Genomic DNA, 17,323 nt, shown 5'->3' with positions numbered 1-17,323 from the left:
TACCAGCTTTACATGTATGCAAAGTCAGTTTCTCTTCACCTGCAGGGGGTCTGGGCTTGGTTTTAACTTTCAGTTTTATGAGTGTCTGGTCTGTTGGAACCAGATGTTTCTTTTATGAAGGTAAGAATTAGAATTTTAGCCGCTCAGACTGCTTGGCCTTGACCTCCTAATCCTATCTTTTCTACTGGCCTTCACTGCCCTGGCACTAGAGAAAGGCGATTCCTCAGACTGGATGCATTTCTGTTGCCCCACACCTAGCTCACAGATAACTTTAACAATTGGCAGCAAATTGGGTTTCTAGAAACCAAATCCCAGTAGCTGCTGGAAACCTATCAGATGAACTTTGCCTTCCCTTGGAATTAAACATCACTACACAGTGCTTTCTGGTTCTTTAGCTTCTAGGCTCTTTTCCTGGTTGTTTTTGTCAAATGATTGCTTTGTAAATAAGTACACTGTTAGGGTGTACTGCTTTACAGAAGACCCACAGTGACTTATTTTACAGGTTTGAATTCCTGTATTCTTTGCAAATCTCTCTCTGTCTCTCTCTCTGTCTCTGTCTCTGTCTCTCTCTCTCCCTTCCTCCGTCTCCCTCCCTCCCCTCCTCCCCCCATCTTTTTAACTTAAGGCCAGACATCCTTGCAGTGGTAGTCCAATGGCAGATGCCAAGAGAAATGAGAGTCTCTAATCCTAACTCCTGTGTTGCACGCACTGGTTTCTTCTTCTCTGTTCTTTGCTTATAAAGATGAGCAGATGTTGAAAAACCACCAGGTGCCAGTGAATGGGGTGGAACATGGGAAAGAAACCGGAGTTTACTAAGAGAGACCTCGTGGCTATAGGATCCATGCACGGGAGAAAGTGTTCCTTTTTTCAATACGAAACTCATAGAGCTAGTACCCCTGTGCCACCATGTGCTGATAGTTTAGCGACCAAAATGGAATTAAAGAGTCCGTGAGGATTCAGTCGAGGTTTGTGTGGGACTCAGGCGGCTGTGACACTAATGGCTCCTCTCTCGCAGACTCAAGGTACATTCTCCTGCCTGTCGTATTGCATCACCTGCACATCCACCTGCAAGAGCAGAAGGATCTGATCATGTGCGCACGCATCCTTAGCAACGTGTTCTGTCTCATCAAGAAAAACAGCTCAGTGAGTACCGAGGGTCACAGTGTGTGTCCATCCAATGTCTGTGAAGACTGAGAGTCACAGTGCATGTTCCCATCCAATGTCTGTGAGGACTGAAGGTCACAGTGTGTGTTCCCATCCAATGTCTGTGAAGACTGAGGGTGACAGACAGTGTGTGATCCCATCCAATGTCTGTGAGGACTGAGGGTGACAGACAGTGTGTGATCCCATCCAATGTCTGTGAGGACTGAGGGTGACAGACAGTGTGTTCCCATCCAATGTCTGTGAGGACTGAGGGTCACAGTGTGTGATCCCATCAAATACTGTGAGGACTGAGGGTCACAGTGTGTGTTCCCATTAAATACTGTGAGGACTGAGGGTGACAGTGTGTGTTCCCATCCAATGTCTGTGAGGACTGAGGGTCACAGTGCGTGTTCCCATCAAATGTCTGTGAGGACTGCATGTCACAGTGCGTGTTCCCATCAAATACTGTGAGGACTGCAGGTCACAGTGTGTGGTTCCCATCTCGTGACTTCTGCAAATAAATAACATCTTCAGTGCCCTCAAAGAAGTCACACCACAGAGAAGCACCCAGAGACTCACCTTCTGTTTCCAGCCAGACTGGACTTCTTGAATTTCTTCAGAAGGAATAAAAAGAAAAAAGAGTTATAGTATTAGAGTAACCTTGAATAACCTGGCTTCATAAAGTTGTGTTTCAAGGAAGAACTGAATACCAAGTGAGGAAAATTAGAAATCTCAAAGCCGCCCACGTGTGTCTTTAATCTTGATGGGATGGATGCTTTGTTGCAAAAATAAATTACTGTTTGCAGGGTGTGGTGGTTTGGGTATGGTCTGGGAAAGGCCATGTGAAGATGCTCAGAGGTTGACCATGGCCCTTGGGCCTAGTCCTGAGGAAATTACAGAAGCAAAGGACAGCCCCAGGAGACTAGAAGTACCTTACAGCACAACTGTTACACAACCCCAACAGTAGTCTTTTTGTTATGGCCTTTGGATTCCTGTTTTGCTTGACTCTTGACACAGTATAATTAGGTTAACTAATTATACTCAGCACAAAGTGAGAAAAATGGCGTGTTTTCTTATAAATGGAACACTGTCTGGGATTTATGTTCAGCCCAGGAGTCTGCTCTGAAATCTGCATAGGGAGGATGTCCTGTTCTCTTTCCTCCAGTCTGCAGCCACTGATAGAGAAGTTGGAAAGTGAATGTCCAATTCCGCATTAAAGACTGTGCTGTTTTCCCCATTCTTCCAGTGTTTATGATCTACCTCTGAAGTGCAGGGATAGGAATGACCCCGGGGAGGTAGTGGAGAGAGTGGCTGCCTGTATGGAAGCAGGGGTGGCATTTTAGAGAAGCTATGAACCCTGCATCTGAAAGTGTAACAAGACGGTGATGATAGGGAGCTAGGTGGAGAGTGACGACAGACAGAAGCCATCTGCCTGGCTTTAAAACTCTCTCTGACCGTTTGGCCACAGAACCCAGCCACACCTGACTGGTGTTTGTCCAGGTTACAGTCACCATGAGTAGAAGCTAGCCAGGTCACTAGACAGACTACAAGCAAATAGCTATAGTGAAGATGATTTTTTTCCCCATTTCTCCTCTTTTTAAATTTGGAAGTTGAAGTCAGGTTTTGGACTTAGCTCATAAAGAATTTAGAGCTGAAACCAATTCACTGGGAGAAACTGGGAGTTTTCATGCAAGTGTTAGGGTTTGTCATATATCTACATACATACACATACACATACATAGCCAATAAGTGCACTTTCTAAAAGTATGTTTTGCCAAGAGCCAATTTTCCCAGAATGTTTTCTCATGCAAATATATTAAGAACCCATGTCTTCTATGTAGTAGGCAGATACTCTCTCCGGAGTGCTGAAGTGTGATAGCATCAGCCACTTCAGGAAAGCAAGTCCCCGTCTCCCATGACTAACCTCAGAATTCTTTGTAATCAAGGATACTCATCTTGACTGCTCCCAGTCCCTTATGTTTGCACGTGTGCTATAAAACAAAAGCAAAAACAAAACACCACTTCTATGGGAATAGTCATTTGCACACAAACCAGTCTTGGAACATGATCTGTATGACTGCCATTCTGGGAAGCATCAGTGTAAGCACAATTGAGACTTAAGGGAATCATACTGCAAGAGAACACTGCAGTCCAGAAAGGCTAGCTCAGGCCCCTCTGCAGTGTGGCTGGCCTCAGAACTGGCGTTTTTTACAACATCTCTGCGCCCTTTGTGTTTGATATACAAATGGGGTAAGCCTTTACTCTCTAAAGCTCTGTTTTCTGCAAGACCATTTTTCTTTTCAGTTGAGGTCTACATCTCTTATTGAGTTCTCAGAGTCTTTGATTCTAGATTTGGGCATGGACTCCCTTTGTCCAGAAGAAGAGATTGGGTACATGCAAAGTCAGGCTCCTGAGCATGCTGTATTTTTTTCCTCCTAAGGAAAAGTCTGTGTTGGAGGAGATAGACGTGATAGTGGCCAGTTTGCTGGATATCCTGCTCAGGACCATCTTGGAGATCACCAGTCGGCCTCAAGCCACCAGCTCTGCCATGCGGCTGCAATTCCAGGATGTCACTGTAAGATCATATGGCATGTGGCACCCATACATGGGACCAGTTGTGCTTCTTAAAGCTCCGGTCCCTTTGGCGATGGGTTGTAGTGTGACTGTGGGAAAGCAGGTCTCTGGGATGAATGGTGAGCATAGCTAGTGCACAGGGGGTTGCCTTCACCATGCAAAAACTAAGCTAGGAAGCCTGTAGGTAAAGATGCTATAATAAGCAGGTCTGAATTACAGAAAGACAACTCTGATCTTAATTCTTTCTTCTCTAAACTTAAATTAGTCTACAGTTTTATATACCTGGTCAACTTGGCAACTTTTCATTCCCCAAATTACCTAGAGAACAAAGAATACAGGAAGAGCAACTGAATCAGAGCCCTTATGTGCTAATTCTAGATTTTTCTCCATGACTCATCAAGACCTTAACTTTTCTAGTCTTCAACTTGGTAGTGTTAAATGAAAAGGTTTAACTTGGTAAATTCTAAGGGACTTTCAAATTCCCATGTCTTAGGATGCTAACATAACACGATTCAGGCAAAGTATTAAGAAATAACACATCAGTTATTTTATACATATGCATCTGTATATGCTGCACGTGCATACGCATGCAGCATTTATTTATTCATTGCAGTGTTGAGGAGCAAACCCAGGGCTTCATGTGTGGTAGGCAAGTACCCTTCTATCGAGATATCTAGATTATTCTAAAACTCACATGAGGTTGACTTTTAAAACGTTTATGTGTCAAACAATATTCGCCTAAACAAGGGATATCATTTGTAGCTATGGTGGTTGATGCCCTAATATTCATCAATAAATTATGTGCACAAGCGTTAATTAAACACGGCCTGTCAGCTTCACAAATTGTGCCGTGGGTGCGTGAGAATGTTAAGGTCTATATGCAAATAATTTTCATTTTTATTTAAAAATTAAGAAGTCTGGGATCCTTAGGGAGGTCTGTGGAAGAGGAGGCTTCACTCTGTTTCCTGTGAGACAGCACAAACTAGAAGTGAGGCAGGCGATAAGTTCATAAAGCCCGCCCTCAGTGATGCACTGATTCCATGCGGACTCCACTTCCGAAGTGTCACAGCCTTCCCAAACAGTGCCACCAGCTGGGGACTAAGTATGAGCCAATGGGAAACATTGTTCATGGAAGAGATGCCTCCATGGTTACGAGCATTGGTTGTTCCTCCAGTGGACCCAAGTTCTATTCCCAACACTCACATGAGAGCTTACAGCCACCTGTAACTCAAATCCCAGAGGGTCTGATGCCCTCTCCTGGCCTCCATGGACACCAGGCACACATTAGTACATATATGTAGACAAAGCACTCATACATATAAACAATTTTTAAAATCCAAATGTATGTAATTGCTGCATAGTCTTATTTAAAATAAAGAAGAATAAATCACAGTTTCTCATGGCCTAATGAAGCCGGATCTATGAGGTGGCACCCACCCCTTAAGTTTGCTTCATGTACTTCCTGCTGCCTGGTGTGTAACTTCCTGTTACCTGACTTGTAGCTTCCTGTTACAAATGTGAGTGATGGATGCTCACAACATGTTGCTTGAAGTGGCAGTAGTAGCACGGTGGCCCTTGGATGTTATAACTTTCTTTCAAGTGTCAGACAACAGGACTCCTAGCCCTGTGTATCTCTTATGCGTGCCTGGGAAGTCAGGCTTCCTGAGCCCGTGTTAGTATCCAGAGCCATAGCTTCTGGCCTTGGGGTCTGAGACCCTCTCCTTTAAAGACTTGACAAGCCTCTGGAACCTTTTCAGCAACCGTAGCCTACAGTTTCTCCTCCTTGCCTCTCAGTAGCCGGCTGTTGTCCCTCAGCCTCAGCTTCCCACTGTCTCTCCTCTTCCCTCTACTTCCGCTGTTCTTTGCCTCCTTGGGCCACATTCTACAGCTGTCCCTTACTGTGGTAGCCGCGACCACAGGCATGGCTTCCCACAAGGCAGCTGTTGCTAGCGTTTGCTGGCGCTGCTGCTGCTCCTGCTGCTGCTGTCGAAGGCTCTCCCTCTATTAGTAGCTGACCATCCTGCAGCGTCTGCGTGCCAACTCCCCTTCTGCTCTGCCTCTGCCACTCAGCCAGCTGCTCTGCTGTTTCTGTGGCTCAAGCACTGGCTAGTTCCCTGTCACACTCTACTGTCTCTACTGCAGTAACACACCACGACCCGCCCTTTCTTTCTTCCTGTTAGCAGTTAGACGTGCTCAGCTAAAAGTAGGTGAGAGGAGAAGACTTCAGATAATGTTTTATTTTGACCTATCATTGTAACATCAGAGGAGACAGGGTGAGAAGTTGCTTTCTGGCCGACTTATAAGATGAACTAAACAGTCCACTTAGCTAGCCAGAATCAAGATTTTTTTTTCACCAATCCCAGCAAATATCTCAAGCAAATGAAGGCTGTATTTACACCTAGCATGAATTTTTTTCACAGATCTCTGAGATCCCTGTGCTAGGCTCCCTGGCTTAGATGAAAATGGCTGTAATGTCATCTAAAGTTCTCTAAAGCTTGTGATATCAAAACCGTTAAAGCTTGTGATATCAAAACGGTGTTTGCACCAAGACAGCAGTAGCCTTTTCTTTAAATCTTCTATGCCACGTGTGAAGTATTCAGAATTCTTATGCTCACTGGCAGGATAGTATGTGGTGCCTGGGAGATAATCCGACTAGACTCACAGCATTAGTTGTTTTGTGTCATTGTTGACAGAATACTCAACAGTTAGCAGCTCATGGACTCTAGACTGACAGCTGGGGATCTTGTGTGGGACTGAACCCTCTTTCATTTTTAAACAGTGCACTTCATAAAGCTCATAGACAAAGAATATTTATTAACTTAAAACCATTTCCAAAGATTGAAGCCAACATTATACATTGTATGGGCTCTGTTACCCAACAAGTCAAGAGAGCCATGTTCTGATGAGTTGAAGAGCATCTTGTAAATTCACAAAAGGAATGCGAAAGAGATTTGGAGTTAAAAAGAACTGGGGATGACTCCAGCTCTGTCAATGCCTGATACTGTTCGTTGGGCTGTGTATTTAACCATCTTTCAGTATGTTCTGGTCTGGATTTTTGTGTGTGTTTGTTTTAGGGTTTCTGGTTTCATTTGGTTTTTTTGTTTGTTTGTGTTTTTTTTTTTGTTATTTTGTTTTTGTTCTTGAAACAAGGTCTCTCATTTCAAGGCTAGCCTCAAACTCATGAAAATCCTGTTTCAGCCAGCCAAGTGCAGGCATCAACCACCATGCACAGAACTTTATGCCATTTTGAACCAATGGTTTCCCCTTTGCTTAAGTCTTCCCCCCCTACCGCATAGCACTGATGTGAATCTTAAATGATATAAAGAATAGAGGTATATTAAGTGCCTAAATAATGGACAAGGGCCCTTCTACATAAATGTAGTTAGTTCCCAAGGGAAAAGATTCCCCCATTGAAAAAATACTCAAATAAAAAGTTTCCTATGTACCAAGTAGCTAGTGGTCATTCCATGGAGAATTATGACTGTAGTAAGGGTAATTTGGATCAGAAGACATCACAGGGTAAATTGGGATCAAGTGTTTTCTTAAGAGCAGTTCATACTGTTACTGATAGTCTCTCTTTCCTTTTTAATTGATGTTCTCTTATGTCTTTCCTTTAAAATGTGGGGTTTTTTCCTCAGGGGGAGTTTGTTGCCTGTCTCCTTTCCCTGTTACGACAGATGACGGATAGACATTATCAGCAACTTCTCAATAGCTTCAATACAAAGGAAGAGCTGCGGGTAAGGAATGTTTACTTTTTTTTTTTTCTTCTCCTTTTGCTTTCTCTTGTCCTTACTCCTCGCTGTTTGGAAGGGTTCTTTGGCAATTGTTTTTATCTCTTTCCATTAAGTTCTGGTTTTTCTCAGTTTGCTAATGGATCTTCTTTTCTGTATGGACTCTCGAGATTTCTTTTACTTAAACAAGCTATTAGCTGTTATTTGGGGGAAAACACATCAGATTTTAATCACATCTCATCAAAGCATGTGAACTAGAAACAGATTAATAGAACTAGGAAGGCGAAGTGAATGAGCTAGCCCTGGCGTGTGGACCGGAAATGTTATCTTAGAAGATAGGGAGAAGACCTACACAGATTGGCTGGCCTCCTCCTGTAAGAAGGTTGGCTGCAACTCTGTGAGTGGAAAAGCAGAATCACTTAGAATCACAAGTACACAGAGGGTCTGAGCCCTTACCTGCTCACATAGGAAAATCTGTGTACCAAAAGGAAGATAGTCGGCTAATTAACTTTCATCCAAAATTGACTACCTGAGATAATTTTGCATAAGAAGTCTGTGGTTGCCAGGCGTTGGTGGCGCATGCCTTTAATCCCAGCACTTGTGAAGCAGAGGCAGGTGTATCTCTGAGTTCAAGACCAGCCTGGTCTACAGAGCGAGTTCCAGGACAGCCTCCAAAACAATACAGATAAACCCTGTCTCGAAAAACCAAAAAAAAAAAAAAAAAAAAAAAGAAATCTGTGCCTTCATGTCTCTAGTTTTCCCAACAGAAGGCTGCATTTTTGCATATAGCCTGGGAATTCAAAAATATAGAAGTATAAATTGAAATATATTATTAGTTTAATGCAGGTATTGTGTTTAATACCTTCCTGTTCATATTGACAACAAAGCAAATGGAAATAATGGGTGAAATGCTTCACGTGGGTTTTACTTCAATCAAATGGCACTATATCTCAAAGAACATATAATTTCCTCTGCAAAGTGGCCTGGCCTTCAAACCAGAATTATTTAAGAATGCCAGTTCTTAATCTTTTGTTCAGGAAATATAGGCCAAGAATCTCACACATTGAAAACCCCCATCGTGACACTAGAGATATGACCAGGCACAAGACAGACGTCTTGTTGTGCTAGGGGCCCTTTACCTGACTGGTGACCATACAGAGCAAGCATACATAGTAATATAACAAGTGGGACTTGCCGTCAATCCAGACCCAAGTTTCCAAGGGAGGTGATGCTTGAGAATAGATTAGTTAGAACTATGCTCATAATTAAACTTGTGCTTGAGCTGCAGATAGAGCTTGCCCAACATTCAAACGTCTATTCCCCAGCACTGTAAAATGAGTGAACAAATGAATGAAATGTCACTTCAATGGCCTGACATAGCACATACCTCATCACTCTAACTTTTTAACAGTTATTAGAACCTGGATGTTTTTGTTTGTTTATTTGCTTGTTTGTTTATGTGACTTCCTCCAGACACTGGGTTTTCAATTACTTGGGATTTGGTTGGTTCATTGCTCTGAGGTCACATCCCTAGGCATTCAAGCAATATGTGTTCACTATTTGATGGAACATAAAGCCTTTAGAAACAGCATCATAAAGCATAAAAATCTGGGAGCGGGTATGGACTTTATTTTGAGGACATGGATGGTTTTAAGAAGGGAGAAACGTGATCACATTTGTCTGGTTGCACAACTGAAAATGGATTAGCCAAGGTCCAAATAGGAGACAGAACCATGTAAAGGATTTGATATAGTAATCTAGGCTAGAGAAGACTGTGACGTGTGTCAGAGTTAGCTTTAGCTGTCAACTCCATACAACCGAGAGTCACCTAGGAAAGGGGAGCCTCAGCTGAGGAGGTGGCTGGATCATAGTGGCCTGTGGTCAGTGTCTGTGAGGCATTTTTCAAGTTGTGAATTGGTGTAGGAGGGCCCAGCCCACTGTGAGTAGTGCTTTCCCTAGGCAAGCAGACCTGGGTTGTATATAAGAGAGGTGAGTGAATAAGCCAGAGGGAGGAAGCCAGAGAGATGTGTTCCTCTGTGCTCTCTGCCTCCACTTCCTGCCTTGAGTTCCTGTCTTGGTTCTCCTTGATGATAGGCTCTAACATGTAAACTAAAATAAACCCTTCTGGTCCTGGTTTTTATCACAGCAACAGAAAGCACACTAGGACAGCCTGAAACAGAGACATTCACAGAGTCTGAGTCTTAGTAAAGTTGGGAACTTGAATTAACAGGACTTCATGAAGGACCCATCAAAAAAAATTTTTAAGGTCTCTCCAACCCTTAAAACTTTTTAAAGGTAAAGGGTGGAGGGTGGGGGGCTAGAGAAATGGCTCCGGTGTTAAGAGCACACACAGCTCCTTCAAAGGACTTGAGTTTGATTCCCATCAGCTCACAACTGCCTGTAACCTCCAGCTCAAGGGGATCTGACTCCCTCTTCTGGTCTCAGTGGGAACCTACACTCACACACACACACACACACACACACACACACACACACACACCCACACAAGCATACACACAAATGAAAATATTCAAATCTTAAATTATTTGTTTAGTTTCAGAAAAAGTGAAGTTGGGGAGGAGCTGACTCTTCCCAAGCTTTGCAGCCACTAGGCGGTTGTTGGTACCTTTCACTGAATAGGGGTATAGAAGGAGTAGATGTGCAGGTTTGGAAGCAAGATAAATCAGATTTTAACCTGAGTTTAGTTACTTAAGAGATATTGAAAATGAGGTACTTAGTAGACAGTGTCTAAAGTTCAAGAAAGACAGCAGAACCGCAGGTATAGATGTGGGAGCTGTCATCCTATAAGTAATTGATACTCCAGGAGTAAGTGTGATCACTCAGGGAGCATGTAGAGTTAAAAGGGTCTTCTAGAGTCAGAAGTATTAAGGAGCAAAGAATAGGGAATCACGAGAAGGTCCGCTTCAGAAACCTGATATGTTGCATAATACTGTACTTTATGCAGTAGCCCTCCAGTAAGATCTGCAGTAGAATGCAGCATTTCCTGTAGAGAAATAAATAATTCAGGTGAGATTTTTGATGCCAAATGGCTTATAAAACTAAGGCATTTTAGAGCTGCTGTAGATTTTGATATCCCAATAAAGACCTAAAATCCTCTAACAATAAACATGGTTTGTAGACTTAAGTATGAAGCAGGCACCATTCCTGTAAGTGATTAATGTTGACTCATTACTTCTCAAAATGAACCTATGAGGTAGGACCAGTTATCGTATTACATATGTCAATTATTTGATTCAATAAACATTTACTGAGTACATTGACTAGACAGTAGGGATCAAAAGATCAAAGATAATCAAATAATCTTGTATTGGTAGTAGGTAGATCACTTCAATAATAATCACTGCTGGAAGAGGTATAACAATGAGCCAGATCCAGCCCTAGGAGGTTTAGGTGTTCCTAGGAATTGGCAGATTAGGCTCATGGCCAATTGTAGCCTACTGCTTACTTTTACAAAAAGTGCACACATGCACATTATTGTGATACATGAATGTAAATACTTGGGCTTCTCTTTAGATCACATAAACTTTTCACCTTTTACCCAACTAATGTGGTTTCTATAAACAATAGTGGCCAACAGTTACAGAATAGCTCCCACTGTCCAATCTTGAGTCAGGTACATGGCTGAACCCTCTTGAGCTGTTATATTTCATCTTCCATATCTCTAAAAGTTGGTTGATGCCATTATTTCCAGTTAATTACGAAAGCTAGGAATCTCATGAATGCCCTTAGCTCCTTGCTCAGACAGCTAAGCACAGTGTTTCCTGAATGTCATTAAACCAGTCTATGCTCTCAAGTTACTGAAAAATTCATTTGTCATCTCTTTAAACATACTAAAGTGCTTCTAGTCCCAGAATGGAAATATCTCAGGCCAAATTAGTAAACAGTTGTTCTACATTTAGGTTTGAAATTCAACTGAGTAGCTATAGGGCAAGTGTCAAATTAACAAAGTGCTATTTGATGAAAAAGAATACCAATGTTTGATTGTATGCTAAAAAAAAATCCTAAGTAACTCTCCAGTTTTCAAAGGGGCTTAGCAGAAGTCAGCTTCCTGACTTAATCCATCCTCTGTTGCCGTGACAGAATGCCTGAGACTGAATAACTGGGAAAGATGTTTATTTTGGTTCATGGATCTGGAAGTCATGTTGCTGAGTTGTAGGAGGTGCACACTTGAAATTGGTAATGACAAATTATGTGCTTAGAGTTTAATGGATACTCTTGCTAATCTTTATTCCTGGCATCCCTTCTTTTCTTGCCAGTTGGAGAATGATATGTATTAGCTTTCCCCAAATGGTTCTCCAAATCAAACTGAATTTCAGAAGAATGCAATTCTTCAGTAATAGCCGAGACTAATGGTTTTCATCTTCATTTGTGCTTAAAGAAGCTGGGTGCCTGGGGGGTTGTTGTTGAAGTGACTCCTAGCTCTTTGAACACATGCCATTTCTTCTTGGTCCTCGGGTACTTGTGTGTGAGAGGCATGAGTCACAGTGTCAGGGCACAAGCGTGTGGGAGGCAGCAGAGTCCTAAGGGCTGGTGGCCTGTACTGTTTAATTTTTTTTCTTCAGTAGGATATTACTTTTTAAAAAATGAACAAAAGTAGTTACTAGGTAGTGATTAGGGTTTTTTTTTCTCTTTCTGCAGTCAATAGTGTTTTTTTATACACCCACCTTGTACTGGGGGCTAAAGTTTTGTCCATATCGTTGATATTTCATATATAGCACTGAAACTCCAGCTCTTTGTTGATTATGGCCTTTCAAAATGAACGCAGGGATTTTGATGTAGGTATGAGATTAGACACACTCTGGAACTTTCCATTGTCCACATATTAACTTTCAAAATGGATGAGATCTAACCTCTCCAGTCTATGTTGTTTCTTATGGCAGAATCATGTCACAAGGCTGGCCTAGAACTTGCTGCCTATCCCAGGTTAGCTGGAAAAGTGCTAGGTATCCCAGACTGACGTTAATCTCATGGTCCTCTTTCCAAAGCCACCTATATATTGAGATTGTAGGTGGCTGTACCATCACAACTGCCATTAATTCAAGTTTAAACATCTCAACAATTCCCATTACTGACTGGACCAAGTTCAGTATATTTATCACAGTGTCACTGTCTTCTGTCCACCTTCCAACCTTTCATATCGAAAGACCTTTAAGACCTTTCATTCCAGACATTTAAATTGTGTGTTCCCAGCAAATCATGTGTATCACTTGTAATCTCTCTGTGTCACTTTGGTTTTGTTTTCTTTCCGTCTAAAATGCTCACTCTGCGGTTCAGTCTTCACAGGAGACATCCACCTGTCTAATGTGCTGTTCACTGTGCTTGTATTTTCAGGGTCTGTTGGCCACTTGAGTTGCAACCATGTCATTGAGTCCTAAGCACAGAGCCTGGAACCTGAATCTGTGTTTAGTAAATGAGTGTTAATATCCAGTCTGTGCATTGATAAGTCATCTTCTCCCATACAATTGTTTTGACTTCTCTTTATTTGCATATATTGGTTACAGAACAATGCTTCTACCATTCCAGCATTGAAGAGTATATGAGAGATATTTTGCATGGCATGTTTCAAGATTCCATTTTGAGAGTGCAAATTTTAATATGATAAATGTTACTAATGCCCCTTAATTGAATTCCAAGCTGGTATCAAGGCCGTTGCACATTTGAAAGTTGTAGCGAATGTGTACAGTGACATCTGACTGGGTGTGGCCCTCTTCAGCCACCTCTCAGTTTCGCAGTCAACCCCCTCCACGTGCAAACCTGATGCTGCCAACTGTGTTGCCTCTAGTTTCCGATGCTGGCAAAAGTTGTATGGTTAGAAGATGAAAGTTCAGAACTTCAGAACTTTTAAGACTCTTAATTGTGGACTACAAAGCTCAAATGAACTCCCCACTTGGGTGATTTTACTACACAAAGTAGGAAGCCTTTGACATATAAATGCAAAATCATCTTTTCAAGGATAATGTGCATTCAGGTGTCAGAGGCCCAACAGAATTAACTGGAAAACCATTGGGGTAATGTTTGTAACTGCTTTGAAAAGAGCTCCTTCCAGTTTTACTAAGTGCCCAGTTTTGACTCTGGGTCTCATGTCTGCCCAGTCCCTGCTCTGCCACTAAGATACATTCCCAGCTTGTAGATGATCTGGCCTCTAGTAGAATACCTTACGGGAACATGTGCTTCTAATGACTGAAGATATTCATGAGTCTACATAGCCATGTAAGGCCAGGTGATCTAGTGGGACCATTTCCACATAGTGCATACCATATGCCAACATATGTGTGTTGATACCAAAGAAGCTGAAATAGATTTACGTCAAAATATTTGTGGGCTTGACTGAAGCTGTTAGAATGTATAAAATGAAGTACACACACACGCACACACACACACACACACACACACTCATACAAGCTACCACATGGTTCTTGGTTTTTAACAGTCTTCTGTTGTTTTGAGTGACAGTCATAATTCAGGCAGCTTACATGTTTAACATGATGTGTTGTTAGATTTGTGAACAGACCTTGTGTTTGCAGTTGCTTTTTATTTCTGAACATTATACCTTTGGCTTCTATCGGATTGTTAGAGAAATCTGTTTTCTTAGAATCACTTAAGATTACGAAGAATAAAGCTTTTAAGTCTGCTAGCTAATAATTTAAGCTAAACTTGTTTGGGACACCCCCCCCCCCGTTTAGTAGAAAGGTCTTTAATGATGTATGTTCTGCTCCCTCCTGTCCTTCCTTTAAGTATCCTGTAATATTTGGGGTCCTATCTCTTTCAATGCTTAAAGAAGTGCTGATTCCATGTCTGGAGATTAATATTTCCAGTGACTGACAACAGTTTTGTGTGAAGACTGTGTTCTCACTAAAAAGATGGTAACTATATAAGGCAAAGCATGTGCTTATCTTCTGGGGCAAGTTTTCTGTCTTGTCTCCAGGGCCTATATTTGTAGAGCTTGTGAAGATGAATGAAAAAATTATTTGTCCTGTTCCTGAGAAGGAGAAGGATGAGGAGACAGTAGGCTGGGCAGTGGGCTGTCCCCGGAAGGATACAAGGTCCCTTCTGCTGCTGGGGTCTGCTGTTAATTCCCTTGTCCAGAGATGCCTTGAGACTGGCAACTATGGTACTGTCAGTGTGTATGCTGGCAGTTAGGATAAATCAATAAAACCGCTTCTTCCTCTTTTCCCAGGATTTCCTGCTGCAGATATTTACTGTGTTCCGAATTTTGATACGCCCAGAGATGTTCCCTAAGGACTGGACTGTCATGCGCCTGGTGGCTAACAAGTAAGACTTTTCATTTAATAACTGCATCTCAACCTGCAAGGGAAAAGGATGATCTAGAATGTTCTTTGTAGTATCAGCACAAGTTGAAACCTCTCCACTCTTCACCTCCAAATCAACTTTTCAGTCTTTTCTAACAATATAACTAATTGTCTTGAATTGTTATTTACTATGACTATATTAATGTCTTTAAGAATCAAACAATATAGCTGGGCATGTTAGCACACATCTTTAATCCCTGTACCAAGAAGGCATTGTGAGTTCGAGTTCAGCCTCGTCTGTAGAGCACAGAGTGAGTGTCAGGACAGCCAGGGCTGTTACCCAGAGAGACCATGCCTCAAAGGACAAACAAAGAAAAAGAGAGAGAGAACCAAACAACACACCTGTAATCCTAGCATTGAAGAGGGACAGGAGCCAAGATTTGGACGCAGTCAGAATGACAGCATCGTCCTGTTCCTCTGAAGTCCAAGGCCGGGGACTTCTCTGCTCTCTCAGCTTCCTGCACCCTTTAGCCTTGGAAGAGAATGAAGGTGAACTTCAGGACAGGGTCTTGATCCTGTCTTTCAAAATTGCTATTTAGCTCATTTTGTTAACGTTTTCTTGCCATCTGCCGTTCTCCAAATGCCAGCACCCACATGGCTTAGGGTGAAGGTGAGATTCTTTACACACCCACCCTCGGCCAAGGTCTCCATCTGTCCCCCGAGACGTTGCAGGTATGATGATGGTGAGAGCCCCAGGAACACGGGATTCATTTTGATTAGATATGCTTAGTGTGGCTTCTGCTTCAGGGTACATTTATAGACTTGGAGGTGTTAAAATGATGTGTTAAAAACTTGTGAAGTAGCAAATAGTGTCATGTGGCATGTTCTATTTTACATAAGCACTGAGCAGCTTCTCCTCTTTGAAGACTCATTGAGACTAGCAAAATCACTCTTTAGGATTCGGCATATGTATTTTGATATCTGTGAAGGAATCGAGTGTCGGCTTCTCTGGATGTCTGTATGCTTCAGGCTTAAGGTGGGGCTGTTGTGGGTGCATTTGCCCTAAATTACCAAAGATTCAAGATACCCAGAAAGGTGGATGAAATGATCTGGGGGGCCAGACAGGAAGGTGCCTGGCTGCCCACAGCCTCTGGTCATTTTGCTTGTCCCGTTTGGCTTCAGTTAAAAGTTTCAGTGACAGACCATCAAACTACACATAAACCTGAGGTTTTCTTCCTTAAGTATACAAGCATTGTGCTTGAGCTTACTGGAAACCATGGCAACAGCATGGCTTTTTGGTATTAAATACCATCTCTGTCCATCCCACCTTCAGAGCCCTACTACATTCAGAGGCTTTCATGGCTACACTAGCCAGTATCAGACAAAAAGTAACAAACATAATTCCCAAGACTTCTGTGGACAGTGTTAACCAGATAAGAACAATTTTGGTTAGAGGTGAGATATGTATAATATATTTAAAATAAAGATTTCTCCCATCTACTAAATAAATAAAGATTTCTCCCAAGCCCTTACTAAACACAGGGATTTATTGTCACCCAGACTAGTGGTGCTAGCAGTCTGGGCCTGCTTTTCCCTGGCAATGGCTGATGGCTACAGACCCAGCCTCACTAACAGACAGGACTCCAAGTGGGAACAGACTGCTTCTCTGATCCCCTCTCCCGTGTTCCTCTTAATAATAGTAGCCACTTCCTGTTCAAATTAGGAAACCAGATGTGATGTGCCTGGCCTTATAAATGTAATTCAGTCCATACATTTGCCCTGGATTATTTTTATTTAATCTTAACCTAAATAACATTGATGGGAAAGTAAATTTCTAGGCTGGGCCTGGTGGTGCAAATCTCTCTGCTTAGCACTCAGGGAGTAAAGGAGGGAGGAGATTGTAAGTTTGAGTTACACAACAAAACTCTGCTGGGAGGGAGGGATTCGAAGGAAGGAAGCAAGGGTGGATGGTTTATGAAAGACACTAAAATTATTTAAGATATTTTAAAGCCTATGCACTGAAAGAAAATGTTGCCCTTTGCTAACTGTTATACTGGATTATAAGAATACCTTTGACTCCCACGCTGCTAACTTTCTTAGACAAACATTTGATCAAGGCCTCTCAAAGGGTCATTTTAACCCACATTCCCACTCTCATTGTCCTTAGCTGAGAAGTCACCATTACTTGAACATGACCATGTTACCTATCCCTCAAAAGTAACAGTCTTTTATGTGTTCATCATTCCTGTTTTCACCTGCATCCTACACCTCTAACTGTCACCCTTAGCTGTCTGGTCCTGTCACTCTTCTGCTTTATATGGCGCCTTCCAAAATCCAGATGCCAGCTACCTCCAAAAGCTGTGTCCAGATGCCAGCTTCCTCCAAAAGCTGTGTCCAGATGCCAGCTTCCTCCAAAAGCTGTGTCCAGATGCCAGCTTCCTCCAAAAGCTGTGTCCAGATGCCAGCTACCTCCAAAAGCTGTGTCCAGATGCCAGCTACCTCCAAAAGCTGTGTCCAGATGCCAGCTTCCTCCAAAAGCTGTGTCCAGATGCCAGGTTCCTTATGCAGGTTTTGTTTATCAGCACCTGTCTAGTCTTTTTGAAA

General features: G+C 42.3%; 1 protein-coding gene across 1 annotated transcript in view; it reads left to right on the top strand.

The window, feature by feature from the left end:
• Dock4 (dedicator of cytokinesis 4) overlaps positions 1-17,323 on the top strand; it is a 370,554-nt gene that overhangs the window by 276,032 nt on the left and 77,199 nt on the right. The window contains 4 exon segments of the mRNA XM_040743206.1: positions 1,016-1,143; positions 3,584-3,718; positions 7,356-7,454; positions 14,647-14,741. Of these exon segments, the coding sequence (XP_040599140.1) occupies positions 1,016-1,143; positions 3,584-3,718; positions 7,356-7,454; positions 14,647-14,741 (457 nt within the window).

Source organism: Mesocricetus auratus, unplaced genomic scaffold (assembly GCF_017639785.1).
Source record: "Mesocricetus auratus isolate SY011 unplaced genomic scaffold, BCM_Maur_2.0 Super-Scaffold_15014, whole genome shotgun sequence".
NCBI classification, from domain to species: Eukaryota; Metazoa; Chordata; class Mammalia; order Rodentia; family Cricetidae; genus Mesocricetus; species Mesocricetus auratus.
Note: the sequence above shows the minus strand (reverse complement) of the source record. Positions and strands in the feature narration are given on the sequence as shown.